Source organism: Lissotriton vulgaris, chromosome 1_1 (assembly GCF_964263255.1).
Source record: "Lissotriton vulgaris chromosome 1_1, aLisVul1.2, whole genome shotgun sequence".
Lineage (NCBI taxonomy): Eukaryota > Metazoa > Chordata > Amphibia > Caudata > Salamandridae > Lissotriton > Lissotriton vulgaris.
Window position 1 is genome coordinate 2,110,168,340 of NC_141685.1, and position 27,638 is coordinate 2,110,195,977.

The following is a 27,638-nucleotide window of genomic DNA, read 5'->3' on the forward strand; positions in this document are numbered from 1 at the left end:
GTACGCACCGTACAATGCTTTTTTTTACGGGAGCCCAAAACGTCCAGAGAAACAGAGTTCCCCTCGAAACAGGTATGGAACAGCCCCCCCCCCCCGGTACGGTGCGTACACCCCATATCTGCAGGTGTACGGCGCATACCCCTGCGATCTTGGGGTGTACGCACCGTACCCAATGATTGCAGGATGTACGCACCATACCCCATGATCGCAGGGGTACGCACCGTACCCCTGCGATCATGGGGTGTACGCACCGTACGGTGTGTATGTGATTGTGTGGTTGTCCATATGAATCGCCCTTAGCAGACGAGGACCGTTCGAATCGTGTCCTCATACACTGGTCTGGCTTGTACTCGTTGGGTTTTACAGCATGTTTACGAATCGTACGGTTCACTATGAGGGTCCGTGTCGTACGGTTTCACCCTTGCAATTTGTACGGTTCGTGACGATTCGGACGGATTGACGAGATACGGATCGTACTACGCGATTCGGATGGACGAGTATGATTCGTACAGAGAGGGCTCCGGATACGATTCGGACTGAAGCTTTTTGTCCCGAATCTGAATCGGCCCCTAAATGTGTCCCAGACACATAAGTACATTCGATTTTGGGAGTCGCAAATAATTGCACTTAGAGACTCGCAAAATCAAATAGTTGTAATCTGGCCCATGGTGCCTTATAATAGGGATGTAAAAGTAAATAAAATGTGCCAATTAGTTTAATGAGAACATGTTTAAAATGGAGAGCATAATCACTTTACCAGTGATTAGCAGGAGTACTGAGTGTACCAAGCTTATGAAATTATGTGGGAGGACCTACCTGAGCTACTAGTCTGTGAATACTACGTCACATTCCCACCTCTTCAAAAATAGGCACTTTAAGAATTTGCAAACATCCAAGAGGCCAACTTATTTCAATAAGATACACATTGAATGGTGCACTTTAAAAATCATTTCAGCATTGAATATTCGACCTAACATTGAAGCATGTGACCTGTGCTGCCTGTGATTTAGTGGCAACTTGAAAGTTTCATTATAGGAGGGACCAATCTAAATTTGAATCTGGGCTGTATGTTCAGGTGTTTACAAGATGGTGTGGTAAATAAACCAAGTACAACATAGGGATATTGGTCTTCAATCTAACCTTATATGTACTCAAAAGAGAAAAGCAACCTCTTTCATGAAAAAATACTGGCATCATTAATTTGGAAATTTCTGTACATTTAAACTATTCAGAATGATAAGTAATTAAATCCAGTGAAAAGAGGCCACCTAATGATATACTTTTATTATTCGTAGTGACTCTGTATAGATTTTTAGCAGTGCACCTACTCTTTTTAGGTTGCTATAGCAATTGTTGGGAACAAAAACATTGTCTTAGACAAGCCAACCATTTTCCAAACAGGGAATCGTGATGTTCATTTAAAATCAATAAGTCATCATTCAGAAAGTAGTAAGAAGCTGCACCGAAGGTTTATTCATGGCCTTGTGTAATGTCTTTACTATGATACCTGATTTTAGGGTTGTAAGGAGCCAGACACTAAAGCCCTAAGCTTATTTCTTATTTCCTGTCAGTGGCAGAGCTTGCCGCGGCAGCGGTGTGAGCATTTCTTCTTATTGTGTTTTTAATCTAACGAGGCAAACTATTTTCTCTAACACCATTGGCGGGCCTGCTACCTGACATGCACGGGACTGTTCCTTGTACTTGTGTCACCACTCATCACAGAGCAGGATGCTGTTACACATGTTATCTTCCTACAACTTTTTAAGGTCAAGGCTTGACAGTGCATGTGCAGTCTCTTCGAGGCATGCTGTATTCACTCTGTAAGCTTACAGCCTGCCCATTGTCCTTTTATTCGTCCCTTCGATTGTCATTCAAAATTGCTTGCTTACTAGTGGTTAATCCTTCCTATTTGTCCCTCCTTTTTGTGCTTGGCTTCCTCCCACACAGCACCACCCAATTACTGTTAACATTACACTTCTGTCTTTATTTGGGGACAATTTGAATCCTGCTTGTGTCACTGTTTGCAGATCCTCAGTGGTTCCGTTTTGGCGCTTGTCACTAAATTTCCCCGGCCCAGTCAAATACTTAAATGAAAGGTCAGATGCTCAGACACCGTTTTCGAAATCATCTCTCTAATTTTCTCTGACTTCAAAGTCTAAGGATTTTCCCCAAACTCCTCCCACTTAGCTGCTTGTTGCTTTACAAAGCCTCGGTCACAGACCTTCAGCAGCCCTACCTTGCAGCACAGTTAAGGGCAAGGCTTGAGCAACTCCTGTCACATTTTCTTTGATGCTGGTTTATAAAATGTGAACTCAAGCAACTCAAAAGTGTCGGAGTGCTTTACATGAGTGCTAGTTACATTACACAATGTCAGATACATTTGGGGCATTTTTAGAGTGCAAATTATATTATATTACACAAGGTCATGTTATTTTGGGTTTTTTTAGGTGCGCAGGCATTAAGTGATGCTGACGATGCCCCTGTTTAATTAAATATTTCCCCTCTACCTGAAAAATGGGAGCATTTTGTTCATGTTGCTATGTCTAGTGCTTCTATTCCACAGGGCTGGAATGGAGGTCAGGCTGGGGGTTTGCTGGTAAATGGATGGTGCGAACAGTGTTTTCAATGAAAAACTCCGGAGAAGGGTGCCTGGTGAATAGAGGCCTGGAGGAGGAGGGGTGTGAAGGAAGTCTTCTCCACTGGAAAGTACTTCACTGCTTTTCAGTACTCGAGTGATGCAGTTGCACACAGAATGTTTATAGTTCTGTTGACTTGTATCAAGTCACTTGTCTTTCTGTCTTTGCATTAAAAAGCCTTGGAATGTGTCAATAAATGTTTCCTGAGGCAAGCATGGATTCCTGAATCACACTGCATAACCCAGTGTGTAGTAACTGTATAGCTCTTCAATCCCTGGTGGCACTTCACCCAGGATAAGATTCTGCCTGGCTAATCACTTATAATGTCCCAAAGGCGAGACCTATTGGCTATGCCAATGCTTCTTCTTTTTACATCTGGGAGATGTTTGTTTTGAGTTACTTGATTCTGCCACTCCTGCATGACTGGCATGGCCATCATCACAGCATTGTAGGCTTATTTTTCTTGTCCGTGGTAAATTTGTTTAGTTTTCCAGATTATTAAATCATAATTTCTTTTTCAAATTTGCAGGCACAATTATGCATTAGATATTCAACAGGCATTTCAAGGTCCTCCCTTAAAGACACATTCACAAAGGTTGGTTAACGAGTAAGGCCCCGATTATGAGTCTGGCAGTCCACAGACAGCCAGACTCACTGGGACGTGGCGGTGGCAGCCTCCTGACTGGCCTATTATGATATGAGTGGTGGGCCCGCCACAGCACCCAGTGAAACGCTGTTCCCTAGAGGTATTGCGGCGGTCAAGATGCAGTAATATTCTCGGCGGGACCACCGCAGCTAGGCAAACCTTGTTACAAGATCCCTCTCCCCACCGGTTTTCATGGTGGTTTCACCTCCCATGAAAACCATGGCAGAGAGGAAACAAAGGACCTCATGCCCTGTGGATGCACACAGAGGGCACAATATGTCCCCCCTTGTGTGCATGCACACCATTTCCTGCACGGCATGGACTTTTCAGTCCATGACGTGCAGGAACAGTTTTTGCTGTTCCCATTGTGGTGCCCATTTTCAGGCCACTGCCCTGGGAACATCAAAGACAAAGCCCGCCAGACAGGAGGAATCTCCTAATCTGGCGGGCGGTCTGAACATGGCTTCGGCAGAAGTCGGAATTGGGTCCTAAGTGTGACGTAGGCCCCAATTACAAGTCTGGCGGTCCACAGACTGCCAGACTCGCTGGGGCGCAGCGGTCTCCCGACCACCCTATTACGATATGGGCAGTGGGACCACCTCAGCCCTGCTGCAGCCACCAGGGAACTGCCTTTCACTGGTGGTGTTGCGGAGGTCAAGAGACAGCAATATGCTTGGCAGGACCACTTCGGTCCTGCCAAACATATTACACGTTTCCTCTCCTCCACGGTTTTCATGGCGGTTCCAAACCATGAAAACCGTGACTGAGAACAAACAAAGGATGCCCTACAGGGTCCCCTGGTGCGGCATGCCCTATGGATGCACACAGGGGGGCACAAAATAATAATAATCCACATTTGTAAAGCGCGTACAATCACCCGTAAGGATCTCCAGGCGCTGGGGGCCACTCAGGAAGATTAAGCAAGCTATTGCCCAGAGTTACATGGTGCTGGGCTCATCTGCCACCGGCGCCGGTGATTGAACCATGATCCCCAGATTCTAGCATCAGTCGCCCTGCCCGCGGCGCCCCACCTCTCTCCCTGTGTCCCCTGTGTGCATGCACAGCAGTGCCTTCACCTCATGGACTTTTCAGGCCATGCCATGCAGGAACTGTTTTTGCTGTTCCCATTGCAGTGCCCATTTTCAGGGCACTGCCGTGGGAACGTCAGAAACAAAGCCCGCCAGTCAAAAGGAAACTCCTAATCTGGCGGGTGGTCTGACCACCGCTTTCGCAGAACAGCAATGGGGCGGACCCGGCACCGCACTGCAAAAAATGTAATTAGGCCCTTAGTCTTGTAACAGTTCTGATTTACTCAAGGAATTCAAGAATATTACGTGAGTGAGTTACAGCGACGTTTTTATGATTTGGGCTACTGGTTTCCATCTTCATTTTGATGGCATCTTAACAGTATTTTTATATTACATTACAAAACTATATTAGCAAAATATGTTTTCACTCAACACCTGCTATTCATTTAAATACATTGCTATGTTTTCTGTTGTAGGATTTCAATTTAACATTTTATGAATGCAGTGCGTGTTCTGGACACAATGCCAAAGAATCTGTGCTGCACTTAGCAAGGTAGGGTGTATTTCTTTTTAATTATGTAAAATGCAGTCCTATTTACATAGATCTATATATAAACCAACACATTAAGAAAGAATTATAATGACTTTACATGAATAGTGTTTCGCTCCCCTGTCTCTCTGCCGAGACTCGGTATCGTACATGCTGTGCTGCTTTGATTATAACTGTGCCATTGTTTATTTTTGTTCGCCTGATATTGAAATAGCGTTTACCTGCCTGTACCATCTCTGCTCTGCAATTTGATTTTTGCGCGATATCCCCCCGGCGCCCTGCTCTGCTGTGCTGCTTTGATTATAACTGTGCCATTGTTTATTTTTGTTCGCCTGATATTTAAATAGCGTTTGCCTGCCTGTACCATCTCTGCTCTGCATTTTGATTTTTTGCGCGATATCCCCCCGGCGCCCTGCTCTGCTCCCCCCTCCATTTTGTCCCTGTTGTTGTTGTTGTGCTTGCTGAGCCTGCCCCGCCTCCCAGCTGAACAGCCCTCCCACTACCTATTTACGGCGCCCCTGGTCCTCGCAGCGCTGTGACCCCTCTTCGCCTCTGCCTTGAGTGGTTCGCTCCCCTGTCTCTCTGCCGAGACTCGGTATCGTACATGCTGTGCTGCTTTGATTATAACTGTGCCATTGTTTATTTTTGTTCGCCTGATATTTAAATAGCGTTTGCCTGCCTGTACCATCTCTGCTCTGCAATTTGATTTTTGCGCGATATCCCCCCGGCGCCCTGCTCTGCTGTGCTGCTTTGATTATAACTGTGCCATTGTTTATTTTTGTTCGCCTGATATTTAAATAGCGTTTGCCTGCCTGTACCATCTCTGCTCTGCAATTTGATTTTTTGTGCGATATCCCCCCGGCGCCCTGCTCTGCTCCCCCCTCCATTTTGTCCCTGTTGTTGTTGCTGTGCTTGCTGAGCCCGCCTCGCCTCCCAGCTGAACAGCCCTCGCCCCTCCCCCTCCACCTTCCATTTATGACAGTAGATCCCGCGCGCAGCGTCCACGCGCAGCGACCGCGCCCAACCCGCGCCGAAGGTGCGCCAAAGGTAAGCCCGTCTACGCCCGTCCGCGCCTGGACCGCGCCCAGCGCCAGACCCCCTGGTCCCCGTCCCTCCCAGCCCCCCCCCCGCATTACCTACGCTGCCGCCACCCTCCTAGCCCTTAACCCCGGTCGCGCCCCCAACTGCGTCCAAGCCGCCCCTGGACACACCCATGGACCTTTCTCTTGCTACTCCTGCAAATTCGTCAGCTCCGACAACACCTCCGCTACGACCACAACACAGACTCCCGACCCCAACCACCTACAGTGCATCCTTCTCAACACTCGATCGGTCCACAGACACGCCATTGACCTATGGAATCTACTAGACACCATCTCTCCCGACGTCGCCTTCCTAACAGAAACTTGGATGAACGTTTCCTCCGCCCCAGATATCACCATTGCCATCCCTGAAGACTATAAGATCACTCGCAAGGACCGTACCAGCCACACAGGAGGAGGAATCGCTATCGTCCATAAGAAATCAATCCGCATCTCAACCAGCTCTGACGCCAACGTCGCTAACTCTGAACACCTTCACTTCCAGATCCACATCGACCCCAAGACCACACTCAGAGGCACCCTCCTCTACAGACCACCAGGACCCCGCGCAAAATTCAGTGAAGACATCACAGACTTCATCACCCCACACGCGCTCCCCTCCAAAGACTACATCCTTCTGGGAGACCTCAACTTTCACCTTGAAAAGATCAACGACCACAACACCGCCACCCTCTTAGACAACCTCGCCAACCTCGGACTTAACCAACTAGTCACTTCCCCCACCCACATCGCAGGTCACACACTCGACCCCATCTTCACCTCCAGCAATCATGTCTCCTTCAGCCACACTACGGATCTCCTCTGGACTGACCACAGCTGCGTTCACTTCACCTACAACAAACCAAAACCCACCAACCACCTCCAACCAACTCTGCAAAGAAACTGGAACAAAATCACCACGGACCAGATCTCCGCATCGCTCCTTCTAAACACCCCAGTCCACTCTTCTAACGCAAACGAAGCCGCCGCCAACCTCACCCTATGGTTATCCAACACCGCCGACACCTTAGCACCACTGAAAAAACGTCAAAGCAAACCTGGCAGCAAAAAGGCCTCATGGTTCAACGATGATCTTAAGAAGTCCAAGAAACTCTGCCGCTCCCTTGAAAAGGCCTGGAAAAAAGACCCAAACACCAGCACCAAGGACGCCTTCAAAAACACCACCCGCACTCACCACCAACTAATCCGTAAGGCCAAGAAAACAGCATTCAAGGATCGACTTGACAACAACACCCACAACAGCAAGGAACTTTTCAACATCGTCAAGGAATTTTCCAATCCCTAGGCCAACTCCAATGACATCACCCCCTCTCAAGCCCTCTGCGACTCCCTAGCCTCATTCTTCCACAACAAGATTGCAGACATCCACAACAGCTTCGACAACCAACCCGGAAACCAACCCACCCTACCATTTGCTGAACATTCTCCCCCCATGAACACCCTTAACGACTGGAACCCAATCTCCACTGAGGACACAATCCGCCTGATGAATTCCATCCACTCAGGATCCCCCACAAACCCATGTCCGCACCACATCTTCAACAAAGCCGACTCCGTCATAGCACCGCACCTCCGAGACGTCATCAACTGCTCCTTCAACTCCGCCACCTTCCCGGAAGTCTGGAAACACGCTGAACTCACCGCCCTTCTGAAAAAACCCACAGCGGACCCCACCGAACTCAAAAATTACCGCCCCATCTCGCTCCTTCCATTCCCGGCCAAAGTCATCGAGAAAGCTGTCAACAACCAGCTCGCCGCCTTCCTCGAAGCCAACAAATCCCTCGACTCCTCACAATCTGGTTTCCGAGCAAAACACAGCACTGAGACCGCCCTCATCGCAGCAACAGACGACATTCGAACTCTACTGGACAATGGAGACACAGTCGCCCTCATCCTCCTCGACCTCTCTGCAGCATTCAACACAGTCTGCCACAGCACCCTTTTACAACGCCTCAATAACATCGGAATCCAAGGAAAAGCACTTGAATGGATCACCTCGTTCCTCACCGGAAGAACCCAGAGAGTCCGCCTCCCACCATTCAAGTCCGAGGCCACTGAAGTCATCTGTGGCGTACCACAAGGTTCCTCACTCAGCCCCACCCTCTTCAACGTATACATGAGCCCCTTCGCGGCCATCGCCCGCCAACACAACCTCAACATCATCTCTTACGCGGATGACACTCAACTAATCCTTTCTCTCACCAATGACCCCAGCACCGCCAAAACTAACCTACACGAAGGAATGAAAGAAGTTGCCGAATGGATGAAACAAAGCCGTCTGAAACTGAACTCAGACAAAACAGAAGTCCTCATCTTAGGCACATCCCCCTCTGCATGGGACGACTCCTGGTGGCCGGAAGCCCTTGGAAAAGCACCCATCCCGACAGACCACGCACGGAACCTAGGCGTCATCCTGGATTCTTCATTCTCAATGAACAGACAAGTCAGCGCCGTATCCTCTTCCTGCTTCAACATTCTTCGCATGCTCAGAAAAACATTTCGCTGGATCCCCACCGAAACAAGGAAAACAGTCACCCATGCTCTGGTCACGAGCCGACTGGACTACGGAAACACCCTCTACGCAGGCACTACCGCTAAACTCCAGAAGAAACTCCAATGAATCCAAAACGCCTCAGCCAGGATCATATTAGACATCCCACGCAACGAACACATCTCTGGTCACCTTAAAGACCTCCACTGGCTACCCGTCAATAAGAGGATCACTTTCCGACTGCTAACCCACGCACACAAATCACTCTACGACATTGGACCAGAATGCCTCAACTCTCGACTGTCCTTCTACACCCCCTCCCGCCAACTACGTTCCTCCAGACAAGCCCTCGCTACTGTACCTCGCATCAACAAGACCACCATGGGAGGCAGATCCTTCTCATACCTGGCTGCTAAAACATGGAACTCACTCCCCTCTTACCTTCGCCTTACCCAGAACCACCTAGCATTCAGAAAGCAACTTAAAACGTGGATATTTGACAAGTAATCCGCCTCCCCTTTCTAAGCGCCTTGAGACCCTCTGGGTATGTAGTGCGCTATATAAATTCTCTGACTTGACTTGACTTGACTTGATATTTAATAGTATAATGCTTTATAATATAATACTTTTGTCTACTGCTGTATGTTGTTTTGAAATATTCACTACCATCGCAAACTTTTCCTATTTGTATTGCTCCACTTTCAACAGTAATGAAAAATGCCCCATAGATGTAGTTATGGGATGAAAAGGTCTCTGCTCCAAAAGAAAATTATTTTACTTGGCAACAGCAATTCTAGTTTACTTTAAAAGCTAGCAAAAATATGGCATGTCATAAATGTGTAGTGGGAAAATATAGTTCTGCACTACATTTTTAATGAATGCGATACTTAAAGCCCAAGCTAAATCATTACATTGCCATTAGGCATTTCTACCATATTGCTAGACTTTTGGTGTTACTGCGTTTTTACATTTTTACTTTTCATCAAACCTTTTATTGAGCCTATGCGATTAATACTTTTTAATACAGTTTTCACGGTTGTTTGCCAAAGTCTACATACGATGAGTACAATGTCTGATGATATACAGCAGTTTTACATTTCTGTTTTGAATTGTTGTGCATTAACATCTGGTAATGGCTCCCTATTCCAAATTCCTAATACAACATAAAGGGGCTGTCCGCCATCGTTGCGGGGAGTGGGTCCATCCGCCTGTAAGGCCACGCTTCCGCACAAGAGATTACGATGTAACAACCACTGTGGCGGTCGCATCGTCTATCTCTAACATTGCGGTAGGTGCTGCCGGCTAGTGCTAACATTGCGGTAGGTGCTGCTGGCTGCAGCACCAGCCGCAATGTCTGATATTGAGGTTCTGTAATTCTGAACCCGTTTCATAAAGGTCATGGTATCGTTACGAATTTGTTAGTAGCGAACCGTACATGGCGAGTGCGGCAAGTACGAGTGTTTTCGTCATGTTCGATTGATGGATTCACTACGTATTCAGGGATTTCGTGCTGAACCCTCGGGTTCCATTTTGTGTACGGCAGCCATTTTGTGGTTACCCTCACATAGGCCGATGACTACGGCTGAACGAGTCTTTAGGACACGTACACCTTTAGCTAACTTCTAGATGACCTGAGCGAACTGACCTCGTTGCTTGAAGCTAACCTTGCTAGGCCAGTTCCTTCTCCGGTAGCTGGTCGAGATAGAGATCAAAAAGCAGGACATTGTTGAGTTTATTGTACACGCACACACCCCTCTATCTTGCTTCATATCTGTTTCTGTTCCTACTTTTATGGCCTGTTTATAGTTTGGGTTGTGGTCTTTTATTATGGGTTTGTCCGGCCTGTTTGAGCAAGAATGTTGGGCTTTCCCGTGTAATTGATGGTGGGCTGGACAACTGAAAAGTGGGTTTGTCGTCATGCGATACCTTTCGCAATGTTACCTATGATTGGACAATTCGTAAATAATGGGTGTTTGTCAGGAATGTGATTTTTAGCATAAATGACGATGTCTCGCAATACGAAAATTGAGCAGTCTCTAGCGAACCTACTTGTGTCGTACTTTGTAGACTTCTGTTCCTGGTTGCAGCCAACAAATTTGATCTTTGACGTCACCGAGAAGTATCCTGTGTCTCTGTATTCTAAGACAGGTGAACCCGAAGACATTGGGCGTGCCCCTGGCGCCGCTGGGTTCTAAAACCCGGTTCTTAAGTTGGCGCCCAACGTAGGGCAACTTCAGTGGTACCGTCCAAGCCTGAAGATCGTGAAGAGCTTCGTGAGGAAATTCTAGAGGAGGGCCCCCAGTTCATCGACCCTGGCATGTCGAACGTGGACTGAAATTTTTGCTGCGAGGCTTCCCGCTTTCCGACTGCTATGAAGGACTGCGGCCCTGACTGTCGCCCTGTCTTGGACCCTTTGAGACGATTTGTAGAGCGAGACGATAGACGGGTCTTCTGGTGACGTGATCGATATCTCAGTTAAGTATGAGTGGAGCATCTCCCAGTCCTTAGTTTTTGGGTATCCTTCGGGATCTTTGATTTGGAACTTTTAAGTGCCAAAGCCGAGGGACTTGTATATTTGCGAGACTATCGAGTTTGGTAATCCCTTGAAGTTTGAAGCTAGATTAGTGAGCGAAGATGCCTGGTTTTAGCAAACTTGGAAAGATATTTTGTTGTGGTTGTAACAGGGATTCCCGATTGGAGGACTCGTGTCCGATACCTCCGGTTGGAACTCCGACTTATGAGTTCTTTTCTAAAAATGGTGTGGGCCCCATTACGTATAATGAAGTATAAGTCCGATACACGAGGAAAGACGGTGTCCTAAAATGGCCCCAACATGGTAGGTATGACACAGAGATTTTAGATAATCTGGAAGTTAAACTATTTAAGAAGAAAGCCTGGCCGGCGATGTTTGACTCTTTCCACCTTTGGCGAAAGGAATCCAAACAGAGAGAAATTAAACTAGCGAAGAGAAATAAAAGAGAGATGGGTATATCGATAATGCAGGCTGCTATACAGTTTAAAGATAATGAAGAAGAACAAGCGAGTGAGCAGTTGCAAAGGCAACGTAAAATGGCCATCGATAAATGTTATCCAGCTTTGTCACCTCTCCAACAAGGTGCAACGAAGGACCCTGAAAAGGATCCTTTGATGTAACATTTGTTGAGTTCTCACCCCCTTATGTGCAGAGTGCTACAGCACCTCTGCAAGCTTTAGTTGCGCAACCTCCAGTTGTTGTGCCTCCTGCTCCTCTTCAGTTGGTTCCTACTCCTTTGGTGCAGCCTTCTCAAGGGCAGCCGACTTTGCTGTCAGTTCCGTCTCTAATTCCTACGACTTTTTCTCCTGTATTTCCTACTTCTTATGATACTCCTTCTGCTACTACTTCTACGTATGCTTTGTCTCAACCTACTTTGCCTCCTGTCCTTATGGCAGCTTCTCCTTCTGTTCGACAGAGAATGACTGATACTGTTACTGGTCTTTTGTCTCCTTTCTTTGGGTCATTGAGTATGACCCCTGCTTCTGCGCGTAAACAGTTGCGTAGCCAGATGCCTGGTCCCGAAGAGCGGGCAGTGTTGGATCATTTAGCACGTAAGTGGGTTACTAATTCTTCGAGATATGATTTAGAGTCGGTTATGGATGTCTTCCGCCAATGGGAAGCACCAAAGCAGAGATATGTCTTCGACATGATGTGTACTTTCCTCCGTGAGGAATGGGAAGATGGTGAGTTGGGACATACTCCGTCAGAGTTGTTCCGCGTACAGTCCGAGTTTTCGAAAGGAACGATAGTGGGTCTCGAAGTTGAAAAAGCAGTTGCGACGTTGCTGTCATTTAGGAATGTGTGTCCTTCTCAGTCGTTGTTTGAGCCTGTATCTTCTGTTAGGAGAAAAGCGCAACAGTATCCTATGAGAAAGGTTCCTCCGGTTTGGAAGGATGCAGTGCCTGCTAGTGCGAATAATATTCCACCAGGTGTACCGGCTCATTTTCAGCGTGTTTGGGTACATGTTCCGTGGAAGCGAGCCAAAGTTTTGGCCCTTAAGCAGACTTTATCTGATCCCCGAAAGAATCCTGCAGGGTATTATAAGGAGTTGTCACAGACAGCCGACGCATGCATTATGAACTTAGCTGATATAGACATGTTGTTTGGAAATGTGGTTCCTCAACCTTTATGGGCGAAGATTCATCACGAGAATCATGCGCAAGACTTAGGTGATACATGGGCTAACATTACAGCTGCAGATGGTCTTCAAGCTGGAGGAGCTAAACCTGAAGCTTTAGTTGCAGAACTTCCCAGTAGGATCATTAATTATATGAAGACTTTAATGCCTGCTATGCGAGTGAATTGGGATGAGTTGGCTGCATGCAAGCAGAAGAAAGATGAAAGTGTGTCTGATTTCTTTACTAGGTTTGAAGAGACATTTAAGATATGAGTACGGAAGGTGGCCAACGGTTGTTCGTTGATAAGTTTGTGCATAACTTGCTTCCCGAGTTGTGTACTAAGTTGAAGGATTCCGGGAGTTCATGGGCTGTTTCTTCGTCAGCGCAGATATTGGCTACTGCACAATATTACGAGAATAGGGATAAGGATGAGAATAATAAAGCCGACAGAAAGACTAAAGATTTGAAGACGAGGGTTCTTTTGCAACAAGAGTATCCGCCCCTTAATAATCAGCATGAACATCAGCAACCTCAGCAGTTTCAGAGACGTTCGCAAAGGTCCGAGCCTTCTCAACAGCGTTTTCATGTAGGCCCTAATCAGTGTGCGTATTGTAAAGAAGAGGGCCACTTTAAGAATAGTTGTCCGGTTCTGTTACAGTGTGTGAATGGTGCTTTTGGTGTGAGAGGTCGAGGTGTTCAGCAAGCTTCTAGAGTTTTCTAGAGGTAGAGGACGTGGTGTGTTCCCCCAGAATGCACGATCCTTTCCTCCACAGAATTCTATGAACTGTTGTGATCAACAGAATGTTGCGTCTGGTAGGACGACTCAGTATTATGCTGACGATTACTATGTTGAAGGTGAGAATGTTGACGCTAATGATTGCTAGGACAGCCATGGACAAAGAGAGGGAGTTGTGTCAGTTCCAGTAGATCAGAGTGGACCTTATTTTGAAGTGATTACATCAGGTGTGTCAGAGCCTTTTCTGTTGGATACTGGTGCAGCGAAGAGTTCTATCATGCACTCTTAACTCCCTGGCGCTCCTTTGTCTGGCTTGACGAATGTTTCGGTAGGTTTTTCTGGCGCCCCAGTTTGTAATCCGGTTTCTAGTCCTTTGTCTCTTTCTGTTGGACCTTGTGAATTTGAAGCACCCCTCATTCTATTGACAGGGTGTGGTGAGAATTTGTTGGGATTGGATTTGTTGAAAAGATTGCATGCGACGCTACATTGTTCTCCTTCAGGAGTACAGCTTACATTGGGTAAGAGAGTGATCGTTCCGATGTATTTGTCTAAAGATCGACTTCCATTGGAATTGCGTTCTCTCCCTGATACTCTTTGGGCTACTGGTCCTAATGAGGTGGGTCTTTTGGAGATTCCACCATATGTTGTGACACTGAAAGCGAATGTTAGATTGCCACGTATTCCCCAATATCGGATTTCCAGTGATGGTCAACGAGCGCTTTTAGTGATCATTTATGATCTAATTGAGAAAGGTGTGATTGAGGAAACGAGAGGTAATGTGTGCAATAGTCCGGTTTTGCCTGTTCTGAAATGTACTGATTCTTCGCAACCACCTGTGTATAGGTTTATGATCGATCTTCGCGAAGTGAACAAGATCGTTGTACCGCAATTTCCTGTTGTTCCGGATATTACTGCTTTGCTGACTATGATTCCTGCTCCTGCTACCTGTTTTTTGGTGATTGATCTGAAGAATGCTTTCTTCAGCATCCCGATTGCCGAGGAGAGTAGAGATATTTTTGGCTTCTCTTTAGGATGCCAAAGTTTCCGGTTTAAGCGCTCTCCTCAAGGCTATTGTGAAAGTCCATCCATCTATAGTCAGGCTTTGAAAACACAGCTTGATACGATTGTCTTACCTGATAGTGCTGCTCTTATTCAGTATGTCGACGATTTGTTAGTCGCTGCTGATAATAAGGAGATTTGTAAAGAAGCTACTCTTTCTTTGTTGCGACATCTGTCTGACCTCCATCATAAAGTGTCACTTTCGAAGTTGCAGTATTGTCGACAAGAAGTGACCTACTTAGGTCATCTCTTATCGAAGGAGGGAAGAAGATTGACCCCAGAAAGAATTCAAGCGATTGCGAAAATGAATGTGCCAACTACACAGAGAGAAGTGCGTGCTTTCTTGGGTATTACCTCGTACTGTAAGCAATGGATTCCAAATTTTTCGCTTCTTGCGAAACCTTTGTTAGCACTTACTGTTAAGGATACTCCGAATCCTCTTCCTTGGACTGACGAATGCCAGAAGAGTTTTTCTGAATTGCGTGATGTGTTGTGTTCGGCTCCTGTGTTGGGTACTCCCGACTACAGTAAGCCTTTTACACTCTATGTTCACGAGAGAGAGGGATGTGCATTGTCAGTCCTGACACAGCAGTTCGGCGATAAACAACGTCCATGTGCGTATTTCTGGTCGATTTTGGATCCGGTAGCTAGAGCGTTGCCGAGTTGTTTGAGAGCTACAGCGGCAGCAGCTGTTTCTATTCGACAGTCTGCTGATTTGGTGATGGATAATATGTTGATTGTGATGGTTCCACATGCAGTGGATACCTAGTTAAATAGGACCAAGACACAGCACCTAACTAGTGCTCAATTGTCAGGTTACGAGTTGACACTTTTGGCGAGTCATGTGCATATAAAGCAATGCCACACGTTGAATCCAGCTACGTTGTTGCCGATTTCTGTAGAGACAGATGTGCAGGAACAGCATGATTGCTTTCTTAGGACAGAGGAGGAAACGAAGGGTAGAATAGATCTAAAAGATACTCCTCTTGCAAAGTGTGATGGTACCTTATGGGTAGATGGTTTATGTTTCAAGCTTCCGAATGGCGATACGACTGCAGCATATGCAGTTACGACTTTGCGTACGATTGTCGAAGCTGCACGTATCCCACAAAATTCAGCTCAAGCAGCAGAGTTGATTGCAATGACAAGAGCGTGCGTGTTGTTGAGAGGAAAGAGAGTGACTGTGTACACCGATAGCAAGTATGCGTTTGGTGTGGCTCATAGTTTTGGTCGCCTGTGGAAGGAACGTGGGTTCCTCACGTCTCATGTTATGAAAATTCAGCATGGTCAGTTGGTGAATGAACTTCTTTAATCGCTTACGTTACCGATGCAAGTTGCGATCGTGAAATGCGGTGCACATAAGAAGGTTACCGATGACGTTGGTCGTAGTAATGCGTTTGCAGATGAAGTTGCGAAAGATGTGGCGAAAGATGTAATGAGTCGAATGTATGTTGCAGGTCCAGCAAGATGGGTTCCGGATAGAGGAATGTGTGAAGATACGTTAGAGAGTGTGAAGTCAATTCAGGCTGAAGCTACGGAGAAAGAATTGAATGTATGGAGAGAGAGTACGGGAAAATTGGATTCGACTGGTTGTTGGATTGAGTTGTCAGAGCATCAGCGATGGTTGTTACCTGATGCGTGTGTGCTTGCAGTGGTTACAATGGCGCATGGAATGGCTCACATTAGTGCGAAAGGGATTTGTAAGTTGTTGGCTCCAGTATGGCAGAATGCTGGAATTCCTAAGTGTGCGGAGAATTTGGTCAAGAATTGTATGGTTTGTTTGATGTATAATCCTGGCAAGGGAACTCCAACTGGTCACTTTGCGCCTCCGACGTATCCATTCGAGGTTTTGCAATTAGATTTCATCTATATGGAGAGATGTAATAACTTGAAATATGTCCTTGTAGTTGTGTGTGCCTTATCGAGATGGGTAGAAGCATATTCCCTGAAAGATAATACTGACTTGTCCACAGCTAAAGCCTTACTTAAGGAATTTTTCCCTAGGTATGGTTTGTCAAGAATGGTGTGGAGTGATAACGGGAGTGAATTTGTGGGTGAAGTCATGAAGAGAGTATGTGAAGGTTTAGGCATCAGACAGAAATTTCACGCTGCAAATCACCCCCAATCAGCTGGTTTAGTCGAATGCTACAATGGCACCTTAAAGCTGAAACTAGCCAAGATTCAGGCGAGCTCTGGTCTCCAATGGCCCGATGCTTTGCCATTGGCACTTTTGTCAACCAGAACGACAGTACATTCTCGAGTGGGACTTAGTCCTTACGAGATAGTGTTTGGTCGTCCCCGGCAAACATATGGGGAGCGCCGTGGCCGACAAAGTTTAGCGAGATTGAACATCCTATGCTGATTGATTATCTGTACGATTTGAAGGCTAAATTGCGTGTCTTACACCAACAGGTTCACAATACATTGCCACAAGCATCTGAAGATCCATGACACGCCATCAATCCTGGCTCGTGGGTCCTAATTCGGAATTTTCAGCGGACAAAGAACGATCAGCCCCGCTGGACTGGACCCTTTCAGGTCTTGTTGGCGATGCGTACTGCAGTGAGAGTGCACGGCAAAAAGAACTGGATCCACGGCGTACATTGTAAGAGGGTTTCTTTACCTCCGCCATACGACCAGTGGGTCCAGGAGGATATAGTTGATTCAGAGACTGAGACCGTGCCACGTTTTGTTCCGTTCAGCAATGCACGTTTGATTGGGACATGTTCTGAGCGTGAGAACGACGACATTCTGCAAGAAGCTGTGCCTCCATCAGTCCGACTGAACACTGCTGAGCCTGAGTTGTTGTTTCGTGATCAGACATTGCCTGGTAAAGGCCGCTATAATTTACAACGAGAGTCGTTGGACAAATAAAGTGATACTTTTCTTGCTATTTTTGAAACTACGCTCTCTCATCTGAGAAACTGTTTTGATCTATTTTTGTTTTTCGAACCGCCATTCGGGTTCAGCTGTAGGGTTGCGGTATAAAGACTCAGAGTGTACAGCTGGAAGACACAAGGTCGACAGTTCTGGTTTGTTCTAGGACATTCAGAGGTACACTTGAGCAGAAGAGAACCAACTGCCGCGAACAGCACGGTTAGAAGATGGAGTTTTTCGAGATGGAGAGAGCTGATGAAGAAATGAACTTTAAGACAAGACTATGTAAATTAATGAAGAGAAAATGTTTTTTGATAACGTGTCTTTTAATGCTACTTAGCATGACAATGTTTTTGGTGGGATATGATATTTTCTCTTTTCAAGTGATGTTTGCACCCACCACACAACCTATGCCTTTTTCTACTCTTTCTTCGCATTCTTTTCATCCTTTGCCTGAACATGAGTCCATTAGAAGATTGGAATTTGCTAATAACTCTATTGTTCAACTTCTGCATCAGCATCAGTTAGTAGTGAACACCACTAATTGTTGGGTGTACGGTCTTATGCCTCATACTACTGATAAGGATATTCCTTACCTGGTCCTGCCATTCAGCTATAATGGTTCTGTGTGGGCGTATAAGACAAGGTTCATTTATGCCCGTGAAGTTTACCCCCTGCGTTCTGTGAAAGACAATCCGAGGAATAGTGCTCTAGTTAAGGGAATAGTAGACATTATTAGAGGAATTAACTCCTATGAGACTATTCCGAAAGATGAGACACTAGCGTATATTGGATGGAACGTGACTGGATATGGTGTTAGTCTGAGTGAAAACCAGCGAGTAAAAAGATCTTCTCCGATTTGGATCGTACCCCATCGTGGTAATTTTTGTCTGCAAGGTAATGGCAAGAATCCGAGAGCTCAGTTAGGGAAGAGTATTTGCACTGAGACGTATGTTTTGCGTCCCAGACTTCCACACCGTTTTTAGCAGCTAAGGGTACCTATTTTGTTTGTCACGATAGAGCATATACATGGTTGCCCCCTGATTTTTCGGGAACATGTTATGTCTCGTTCCTGTTTCCTCTACGTATACTGCTGCGGCAGATTACCATAGAACGAGAGTTGCTAGAGGTGTCTTCAGTAAGGAAGATACTGCAGGACAAGAATTAGGAGATTTTCTGAAGGGGTTTCTGCCGTTTTGGGGACCTATGGTCAACAGCAGGAACATACGGCAATTGACAAGAGTGGTTGAGTCCACCATAGTTGAGACTGCTGGTGCCCTTAGTAATTTGACTACTGAGCTCCAATCGGATCGTCTTATGACGTTGCAGAACCGAGTTGCATTAGACGTTATACTTGCAGATAGAGGAGGGGTATGTAAATTGATTCAATCTAGCTGCTGCATTTTAATTCCAGACAATGCTCCAACAGTGTACCAGGCCATTTCCAAGCTACATAAGATATCTGAGTCTATACATGTGGACGAAGGAGATTGGTCGTTAATGGGATGGCTTTGGGGATTGTTATCCACCTGGAGATTGAAGATTCTGATGATCATTGGGATGGTTTTAGCTATCCTTTTCCTGTTCTGTCTATGTGTACAGTGTGCTCCTGCTATATGTGGCCTTTGTGCTACTTCTTGTGTAAGGAGACCTGTCCAGAGAGAGTTACTAAGTAATAGGATGATGCTTCAGCAACATCTTGATGATCTGATGAATATAGACCTGGATTCAGATTGAAGTGAGTTTAGGTTATTGCCTATGTAAGGGCAAAAGGAGGGTCTAAGGTTCCGTAATTCTGAACCTGTTTGATAAAGGTCATGGTATCATTACAAATTTGGTAGTAGCGAACCGTAAATGGCGAGTGTGGCAAGTACGAATGTTTTCGTCATGTTCGATCGATGGATTCACTACGTATTCAGGGATTTCGTTCTGAACCCTCGGGTTCCATTTTGTGTACGGCAGCCATTTTGTGGTTGCCCCCACATAGGCCGATGACTACGGCCGAACGAGTCTTTGGGACACGTACACCTTTAGCTGACTTCTAGATGACCTGAGCGAACTGACCTCGTTGCTTGAAGCTAACCTTGCTAAGCCAGTTCCTTGTCCGGTAGCTGGTCGAGATAGAGATCAAAGAGCAGGACATTGTTGAGTTTATTGTACACGCACACACCCCTCTATCTTGCTTCATATCTGTTTCTGTTCCTTCTTTTATGGTCTGTTTATGGTTTGGGTTGTGGTCTTTTATTATGGGTTTGCCTGGCCTGTCCGAGCAAGAATGTTGGGCTTTTCCGTGTAATTGATGGTGGGCTGGACAACTGAAAAGTGGGTTTGTCGTCATGCGATACCTTTTGCAATGTTACCTATGATTGGACAGTTCGTAAATAATGGGTGTTTGTCAGGAATGTGATTTTTAGCATAAAAGACGATGTCTCGCAATACGAAAATTGAGCAGTCTCTAGCGAACTTACTTGTGTCGTACTTCGTAGACTTCTGTTCCTGGTTGCAGCCAATAAATTTGATCTTTGACGTCCCCGAGAATTATCCTGTGTCTCTGTATTCTAAGACAGGTGAACCCGAAGACATTGGGCGTGCCCCTGGCGCCGCTGGGTTCGAAAACCCGGTTCTTCAGTATACACTGTTTGCATTTCCCTGCACCATGTGGCAGGCACCATGCGGTGCCTGCCACCTGGTGCAAGGAAATGTAGGGGGATACCATGGGTGCCCCCAGTGCACAACCAAACCCCCCAGCAAAAGGGTGGCCCACAATGGGCTTCCGAGGTACATCCCTTCCAGCCTTAGACTGGCAGGGATGCAGTATCATGATATGGCAGACGGTGCCTTCTAGCACCCCCACCATTCAATTGATGCATGCAGTCCAAAAGTTGGACCCGTGGCAAACGGACTTTCTGTCCACCACCCACACCGCCCGCCATCCAGCTGACAGATTCACCGCAATCGTAATGAGTGCTGCCTTTTGGAGGTTCCTGTCTCCATATTATCAAGGGAGCCATATTGAAGGGTTCTTTCCTTCATTATTTTGAGTTTTGTTGTGAATTTCTCACTATTATTTTAGTTTGAGTTAGTTCCAGTAAAATTGATATATATGGAAGCCTATGATGATAAGCCTCGAGTTTGATGTTTTATTTTCATACTTCTTGTATTTTTGGCTGACATATTGCGTCACACCCTGAACTACGCCTCCTTTTGATCGTGAACTTTTTTGTCAACTTCAGTGCTGTGCAACGGCACAGCGAGCATGCTGCTGCCACGCCAGAAGTGTACCAAAGACATCCATCCGAACCTGGACAGTGCTGCCACCACTGGATCCCTCGTCCCAGATACCTCTTGAAAACTGGTCTATTCTCATGTCTCCCTTATACAATTAAACAGCTCAGAAAAGTTACATCCTACCTTATCTTCTGGGAACCAAGAATTCCTAGCTTCATAATTATATATATACATTTTCACGCACATGCATATATATACTCAGAAAAAATAACAATAATAAATAAACTATTTTTAAATTACTTCAATTTAAACTATTAATAGTGAAAAAAAGGTGAAGATTAGCAAACATTCAACAAAAATATGTAACCTAATATAAATTATAAACATTTAAAAGTATTTTTTTTTTACTACTGGACGGTCAGCATTGAAATAAAATATATATAGGTATATTTGACACAAATATAATAAATATAAAAAAATAAAAATAATCTTTCTAACAGGGAGGAAAATGTAGGATTTCAGAGGTATTATATTTACTATATCCACTCACCTCTAAACAACAGTAGGAAAAGTGTTCCAAGTCGAAGGGGCAGAGTGTTGGACTTCCAAAGTTTGTAGTTTGCTAATCCTTCTCTAGATTAACCAACAGTGGGGTGATATTGGACTTTGTTTGGGTTAAATTTACTATTCACACTCCAGTCTAAGCAACAGTAGGTAAAGTATTGGGCTTCGGAGAGGTTACATTAACTATTCCTAATCCAATGTATGCAAAAGCAGGGAACTTGTTAAAGCTCTTAAGGGTTACATATATCATTCCAACTCATAATTAGTTTATGGAGAAAATTGAAATACCTAATAACAATAAATTATGAAATCATAATGTAGAAAAAACGACAAAGGATATCAATTAAAAAAAGAACAAATCCAAAACAATGAAAGAAGTATTAAAATTACATTTACACTTCCTGCTATAAAAAAAACCACATAAACTCAAAGAAATGTATACCAAAATATTACTTAAATGACACAAATACATTTAAACAAAATACATTTTTTTTTAATTATTACAAACAAACCTGAATTAATAAATTAATCAATACATCACATTCAACACACAATTTAAATAATAAATAGGCAAAAATACACCTATCAATTAAAATATTTTAGAAGCACAATTATTTAAAAATTACATTCAAACTTAAATAAAATAGCTAATAAATAATTCAAAAATCTTGAATTAAAGATGTAATTTACCATAAAAATGCTTAAAAATTATAAACAATTACAATTTAATTAACTTCCCAACCTTTTCTCCTATACTCCCAACAACCTTAAACTCACATATAAATTATCAACATAAATTTAACAATTAAAATAAAAATGAAAGTTAAACATTTTACATTAATAATATTCAGTTAAGTATTTCTTTCACAATAAAAAATATTTACCATTTAAAATTAGGGGGACGATTCCGATTCGGGAAAAACCACTCCGAATAGCCGTAGGAGCGTTTTTCCCGTATGACTCGTACCCTGCAACGTCCCCGTACGTACGATGAAGTACGATTCGTACCAGGAGCAGGACTCCGTACGAATCGTACAAAGACTGTACGACTCTTATCTCCGCATGATTCTCTCTCGGAACCCGCTGTACCCAACATCCGTCGGTTCGAAGCAAGTTTTCCCGACCCAGCAAGTGCGATTTGTGTCGGGTACGCACCGTACAATGCTTTTTTTACGAGAGCCCAAAGTGTCCAGAGAAGCAGAGTTCGCCTAGAAACAGGTATGGAATGCCCCCCCCGGGTACGATGCGTACACCCCATGTCTGCAGGGGTACGGTGCGTACCCCTGCGATCATGGGGTGTACGCACTGTACCCCTTGATCGCAGGGTGTACGCACTGTACTCCATGATCGCAGGGTGTACGGTGCATACACCCTGCGATCATGGGTTGTACGCACCGTATGGTGTGTATGGGATTGTGTGGTTGTCCATACGAATCGCCCTTACCTGACGTGGACCATACTCGTCGAGTCGTACAGCATGTTTACGAATCGTGCGGTTCACTGTGAGGGTCCGTGTCATACGGTTTCACCCTTGAAATTCGTACAGTTCGCGACTATTTGGACGGATTGATGAGATACGAATCATATTACGCGATTCGGACGGACGTGTACGATTCGTACGGAGAGGGCTCCGGATACGATTTGGACGGACGTTTTTTTTGTGAATCAGAATCGGCCCCTAAATGTATTATATGTATTTGAGTTAATATAATTTAATTACATATCCACCCTATTCCAGTACTGCATTATACATTAATAATCACTTTAAAAAACAAAAAATTATACCTTTAAAATTAAAAACATTATATTAACAATACTAGCACATACAATTAATATACTGCTATATATTACATGAATAAAGACAATATTTATTGCAGTTATATTAAAGTAAATGTTACTAAATACAAAAACATTTCTAAAAAATGTATCCCCTCCCAAAAAAACGATATTCTTTCCTTTCATGTCCTATTCCACTTATTGCGGTGATAAAAATATTTTTGATATGACATTCATGTCATACAATATTTTTCATCCAATATTTTGATCAGTCACTCTCTTAGTAAAGGTCCAGGAGGGTGGACTGCAGATAACTTCTATTCAAGAAATCTAATTATTTCCTTTGCCCTTACTAACGTTAGATCTTTGGTCAAAAACAATAACAATTTGGGGAATTTTACTCAGACTCATATGCTGGATATTGTTTTTCTAACCAATACATTGCTACCAGACTCTTCGAACCCAGACATGGTCATGGCTATTCCTACAGGCCATACTACCCTTAGGTAGGATTGGGAAAATAAACAGGGTGGTGGGTTGGTGGTGGTTAATCAAGAAAAATCTTCAGACAGCATTTCTAATGTCACTTCCCCTCACTGTGAGGCTATTTCTTTCGATCTTCTGATCAATACCTCTTATATGTTTTCGGAGAGGGGCCATCTGTGCCGAGAACTGCTTTAGTACATCCTCTGTGCTCACAACTTGATCTCTTCCTACACCTATCTAATGTCACTTTTTTGGGGTACTTTAATCATCACCTTGGGCCTCAACAACAATAAAGACATTTTACTGTTTATTTACACTGTGGTAGGATTGATGCAACTTATCAATGTCCCGACACATTCACCTGGATCTACATTTGATACTATTTTCACTAATAACCTAGATCCCTGCCGGTTCTCTGCTCTTCAAACAAATTTGGTCATACCATTGAAGTCTCTTGTAACAGTAGGGTACCATCATCCCTTAACAAACAGTCTGGACCTGTGCATGTGCACAGCTCTAGCTTGAGGATGAAATTCACACAAGAAAAACTTACATTAGCACCTATGGATAAGCCTCCCTCAAACCACATAACTCTGACTTTGCATCTAGTGAATCTGTGAAGGGGTTAACTACAGACCAGAGTCTAAGCTGAGGGTAGAAGAAAGGAGTTGTTGCTCTTGAAGAAAGGAGGAAAATTGCAAGAGCGGTCATGGAAGGTCCATCAGAAGGGAAGGCGTGTGTGTTAATGCTGTTTACTGGACGTGCTTGCTTGTGTGCTCTCCAAATGGGTCGCAGCACTAGAGCTCCATCAGTGTGTGCGCATCATTGAAAAGTGAGCACTGACGTTTGGCGTAATGCAGGAAGCGCAGGCGTGACAACACTGATTCAGGGCCCTCATCCTGACATTGGACCGAACCCTCCCACAAGGGTGTCTCATTTCCTGTTCACAGGCGGTAACAACTATTGTCAGCACAGCTTTGTAAAACAGCTTAGCCCAATGCACCCAATACGCAGCTCTGAAACTGTTCCCACTGCCATTGTCCTCTACGAGGCACCGCCCCTCCCACCGTGACCCGCACCCTTGTGCAGCCTAGTCCCCTCCCTCAGCAGAGGAAGGGCATGCACTGTCCTCCGTCCCTCACTCTGAACTATTTTAAAAGCGTTCAGTAAAGCAGGATGGTACTCCTAGAAAGTTACAAAAAAAGTTACAAAAATATATAATTGCGGTGTGTAGAGCAATGAGACTAAGGTGCACACTATGCACTTAATGAAAATAAGTTTAAAAAACATTACAGTTCTGAAAACACTGCAAATATTTCTGTAAATAAATCTCTACTAAAATAAAAAGTGTACTGTTGCCGGGATGGAACAGGCTGATCTTCGGTAAAAGAAGCTGGGGTGGTTTGTGGTCTGTGGAAACCTGCATGTGCTCTGTAACTTCGCACGTCCGCCAGCCTTGTCGCTTCACTACTCTTTGCGACAGCCTGTTTTTTCCTATTCCACTCAGTGCTTTAAATGAGCTGGTACTTTCTGGTAATGAGTCCTGCCACTTTTTTATTTTGAGAGGGAGAGTACCGGCAATACTTTTAATTGGAGAGTACCAGTTTGTCTCAGAAACAAGCAGGTACTCTGCTGCAGAACGCCCAACATATTTTTTTAATTTTAATCACTGATCCCACCTCTTACACCAACATTAACTCTCCCTTGTATTCCTTCTTCAGGGACATGGAACAGTACTGCCTTCCCACTGGAATAGAACGAGGCGGAAACTACTGCTTGATAATTTACAAGCTTTTTGTTGATCCGGCCCTGCTGTCCGGGAGCCCTTCCACTGGCTACAGGAGTAGATGTTGAAAGGAAGGACACGCCGAGATTCAGTGCAGAGGGAACACATTTCCACAGTCCCGTTATTGCCTGCAACATGGACAAACACGTCTAGCTGTATATTTTCAGGAGGCTGGTTGCACCCTAAAGATTTCAACCTATGTTTGCATTGGTTTGTTATTTGTGAAAGGGCTGTGTTACCGCTTATGTCAATGGGTGCTTTCTGCCGGATCACTGACATAATATCGAATACACAAATATAGAATTACCAAAATATCGAAGAAAAGATATAGAATGCAAAAATATCGAATTCCTATCTACAAACATGTAAGTACAAAAATATTGAATCAAAAATATCTTTTTTAAAAATATAGTTAGTCAAAATATCGAATTTTTTTAAATGTCTTAAAATTTATTTAAAATTAATGAAATAATAAATATAATTAACTAAAACATACCTAAAATACTTAAATAACCTTAAAATATTAAATAATTAATTTATATATTTTAACATAATATTAATAAAAAATATACAATATTTCTACTGTAGGATAACGGAAGGGAAATATTTACTATTACCACTCCAGTGAGTGCAACAGTAGGGAAAACGTTGGATAGAGTAGGGGTAAAAATTACTATTCCCACTCCAGTGAGTGCAACAGTAGGGAAAACGTTGGATAGCGGGAGGGTAAAAATTAATATTCCCACTCCAGCGAGTGCAACAGTAGTGAAAGCGTTGGATAGCGGAAGGGTAAAAATTACTATTCCCACTCCAGAGTGCAACAGTAGGGAAAGCATTGGATAGCAGGAGGGTAAAAATTACTATTCGCACTCCAGAGAGTGCAACAGTAGGAAATGCGTTGGATAGCGTAGAGGTAAAAAATACTATTGCCACTCCAGAGCGTGCAACAGTAGGAAAAGTGTTGGATAGCGTAGGGGTAAAAACTACTATTCCCACTCTAGTGAATTTAGCAGTAGGGAAAGTAATTATTTAATATATTAATTAAAATAAATTAAATATCAATACCAAATAAAACATTAATTAAAAGTAATTGCCAATTTAATATTATGTAATAATTAATCAATTATAAATACAAATACATATTAGTTATTAAAATTAATTACCTATTCATAATTAATTAACAACGAATTATTTTTCGATAAGAAAAACTAATTAATAATAAAAATTAATACCAATTAATAATTAACAGTAAATTAATTATCAATACACAAAACGTATTTTTAATATGTAATTAATTACAATTAAATTACTTCCCACCCTATTCCCCTATGATCCCACAATCTGCTACAGAAAATAAATTGATTCAATTATCGAAATTATCAATTAATAAATTAATACAAATTAACTACCAATTAATAAAAATTAATTAACAATTAACAATTAATTATCAATAAATAAAAAATCAATACCAATACATGAATACAAATTATTTACTTAATTACAATTAAATTACTTCCCACCCTATTCCCCTATAAACCCACAACGCGCTACAGAAAATAAATTAATAAAATTAACATAATCATCAATTAATCAATTAATACAAATTAATCACCAATTAAAAATTAATTAACAATTAATTCAAAATGAATACCAATAAATAAATAAAAATATTTAATTAATTACAATTCAATTATTTCCCACCCTATTTCCCTATAAACCCACAACCGGCTACAGAACTAAAACGCAAAATTAAATAAAAAATAATTAGTAATTTCTAAAAATGAATATTTAATTCAATATAATTAAATTACTTCCCACCCTATTCCCTATAAACCCACAATCCGCTACAGAATTAAATTACGCAAAAATTAAATAACATAAAATTAATTACCTAAAATAAATTACAAAAATAATATACACTTTTCACCTATATAACATACAAAATACTTTAAAAAATTTGATATTATCAAACATTCGATATGTTTTAATACCTATATTATATACTTCATTATTTTGACTTTCTATATTTAAAAAAATCAATATTATATCACTTACCTTCAATTCGATATTTTTTACCACTACATTCTGTCCATTCAATATTTTGCGCATTCTATATTTTGACTTCGATATTTTGGTAATTCTATATTTTGAATTCAATATTTTGTCTTGTTACCCTTTCTGCCATCACCTGCTGCCCATGTTGGCATTTCTGCCTGTCCTGCATGTCGACCTGGGCACCATGGAGGAAGAGCTTGAATCCCAGTGGCAGGTGTCGTGGGATGAATCCCAGGGTAGCACACCGCCCGAGCCCATGAAAACACTCTACCGGCTCAACCCCTTCGGGAAGCTGCTAACCTTAAAGCTAGAGCCAGACTGCAGCTTCTTGGTACCTGACTTTACTTTGCAGTACGTGGGCAGCCCTTTGGGGGAGGAAGCCGGCCAAGCGGGGGACCTGCCAGCTGCTTCTACTTTGGCACTGTGAATGGTGACCCCTTGTCCAGCGTGGTGCTGAGCCTCTGC

General features: G+C 43.6%; 1 protein-coding gene across 2 annotated transcripts in view; it reads left to right on the forward strand.

The window, feature by feature from the left end:
• CRACR2A (calcium release activated channel regulator 2A) overlaps positions 1-27,638 on the forward strand; it is a 930,414-nt gene that overhangs the window by 852,443 nt on the left and 50,333 nt on the right. For both annotated transcript variants that reach the window (XM_086921478.1, XM_086921488.1), the window contains one exon: positions 4,787-4,863. In XM_086921478.1, the coding sequence (XP_086777604.1) occupies positions 4,787-4,863 (77 nt within the window). The remainder of the gene's footprint in view (positions 1-4,786; positions 4,864-27,638) is intronic.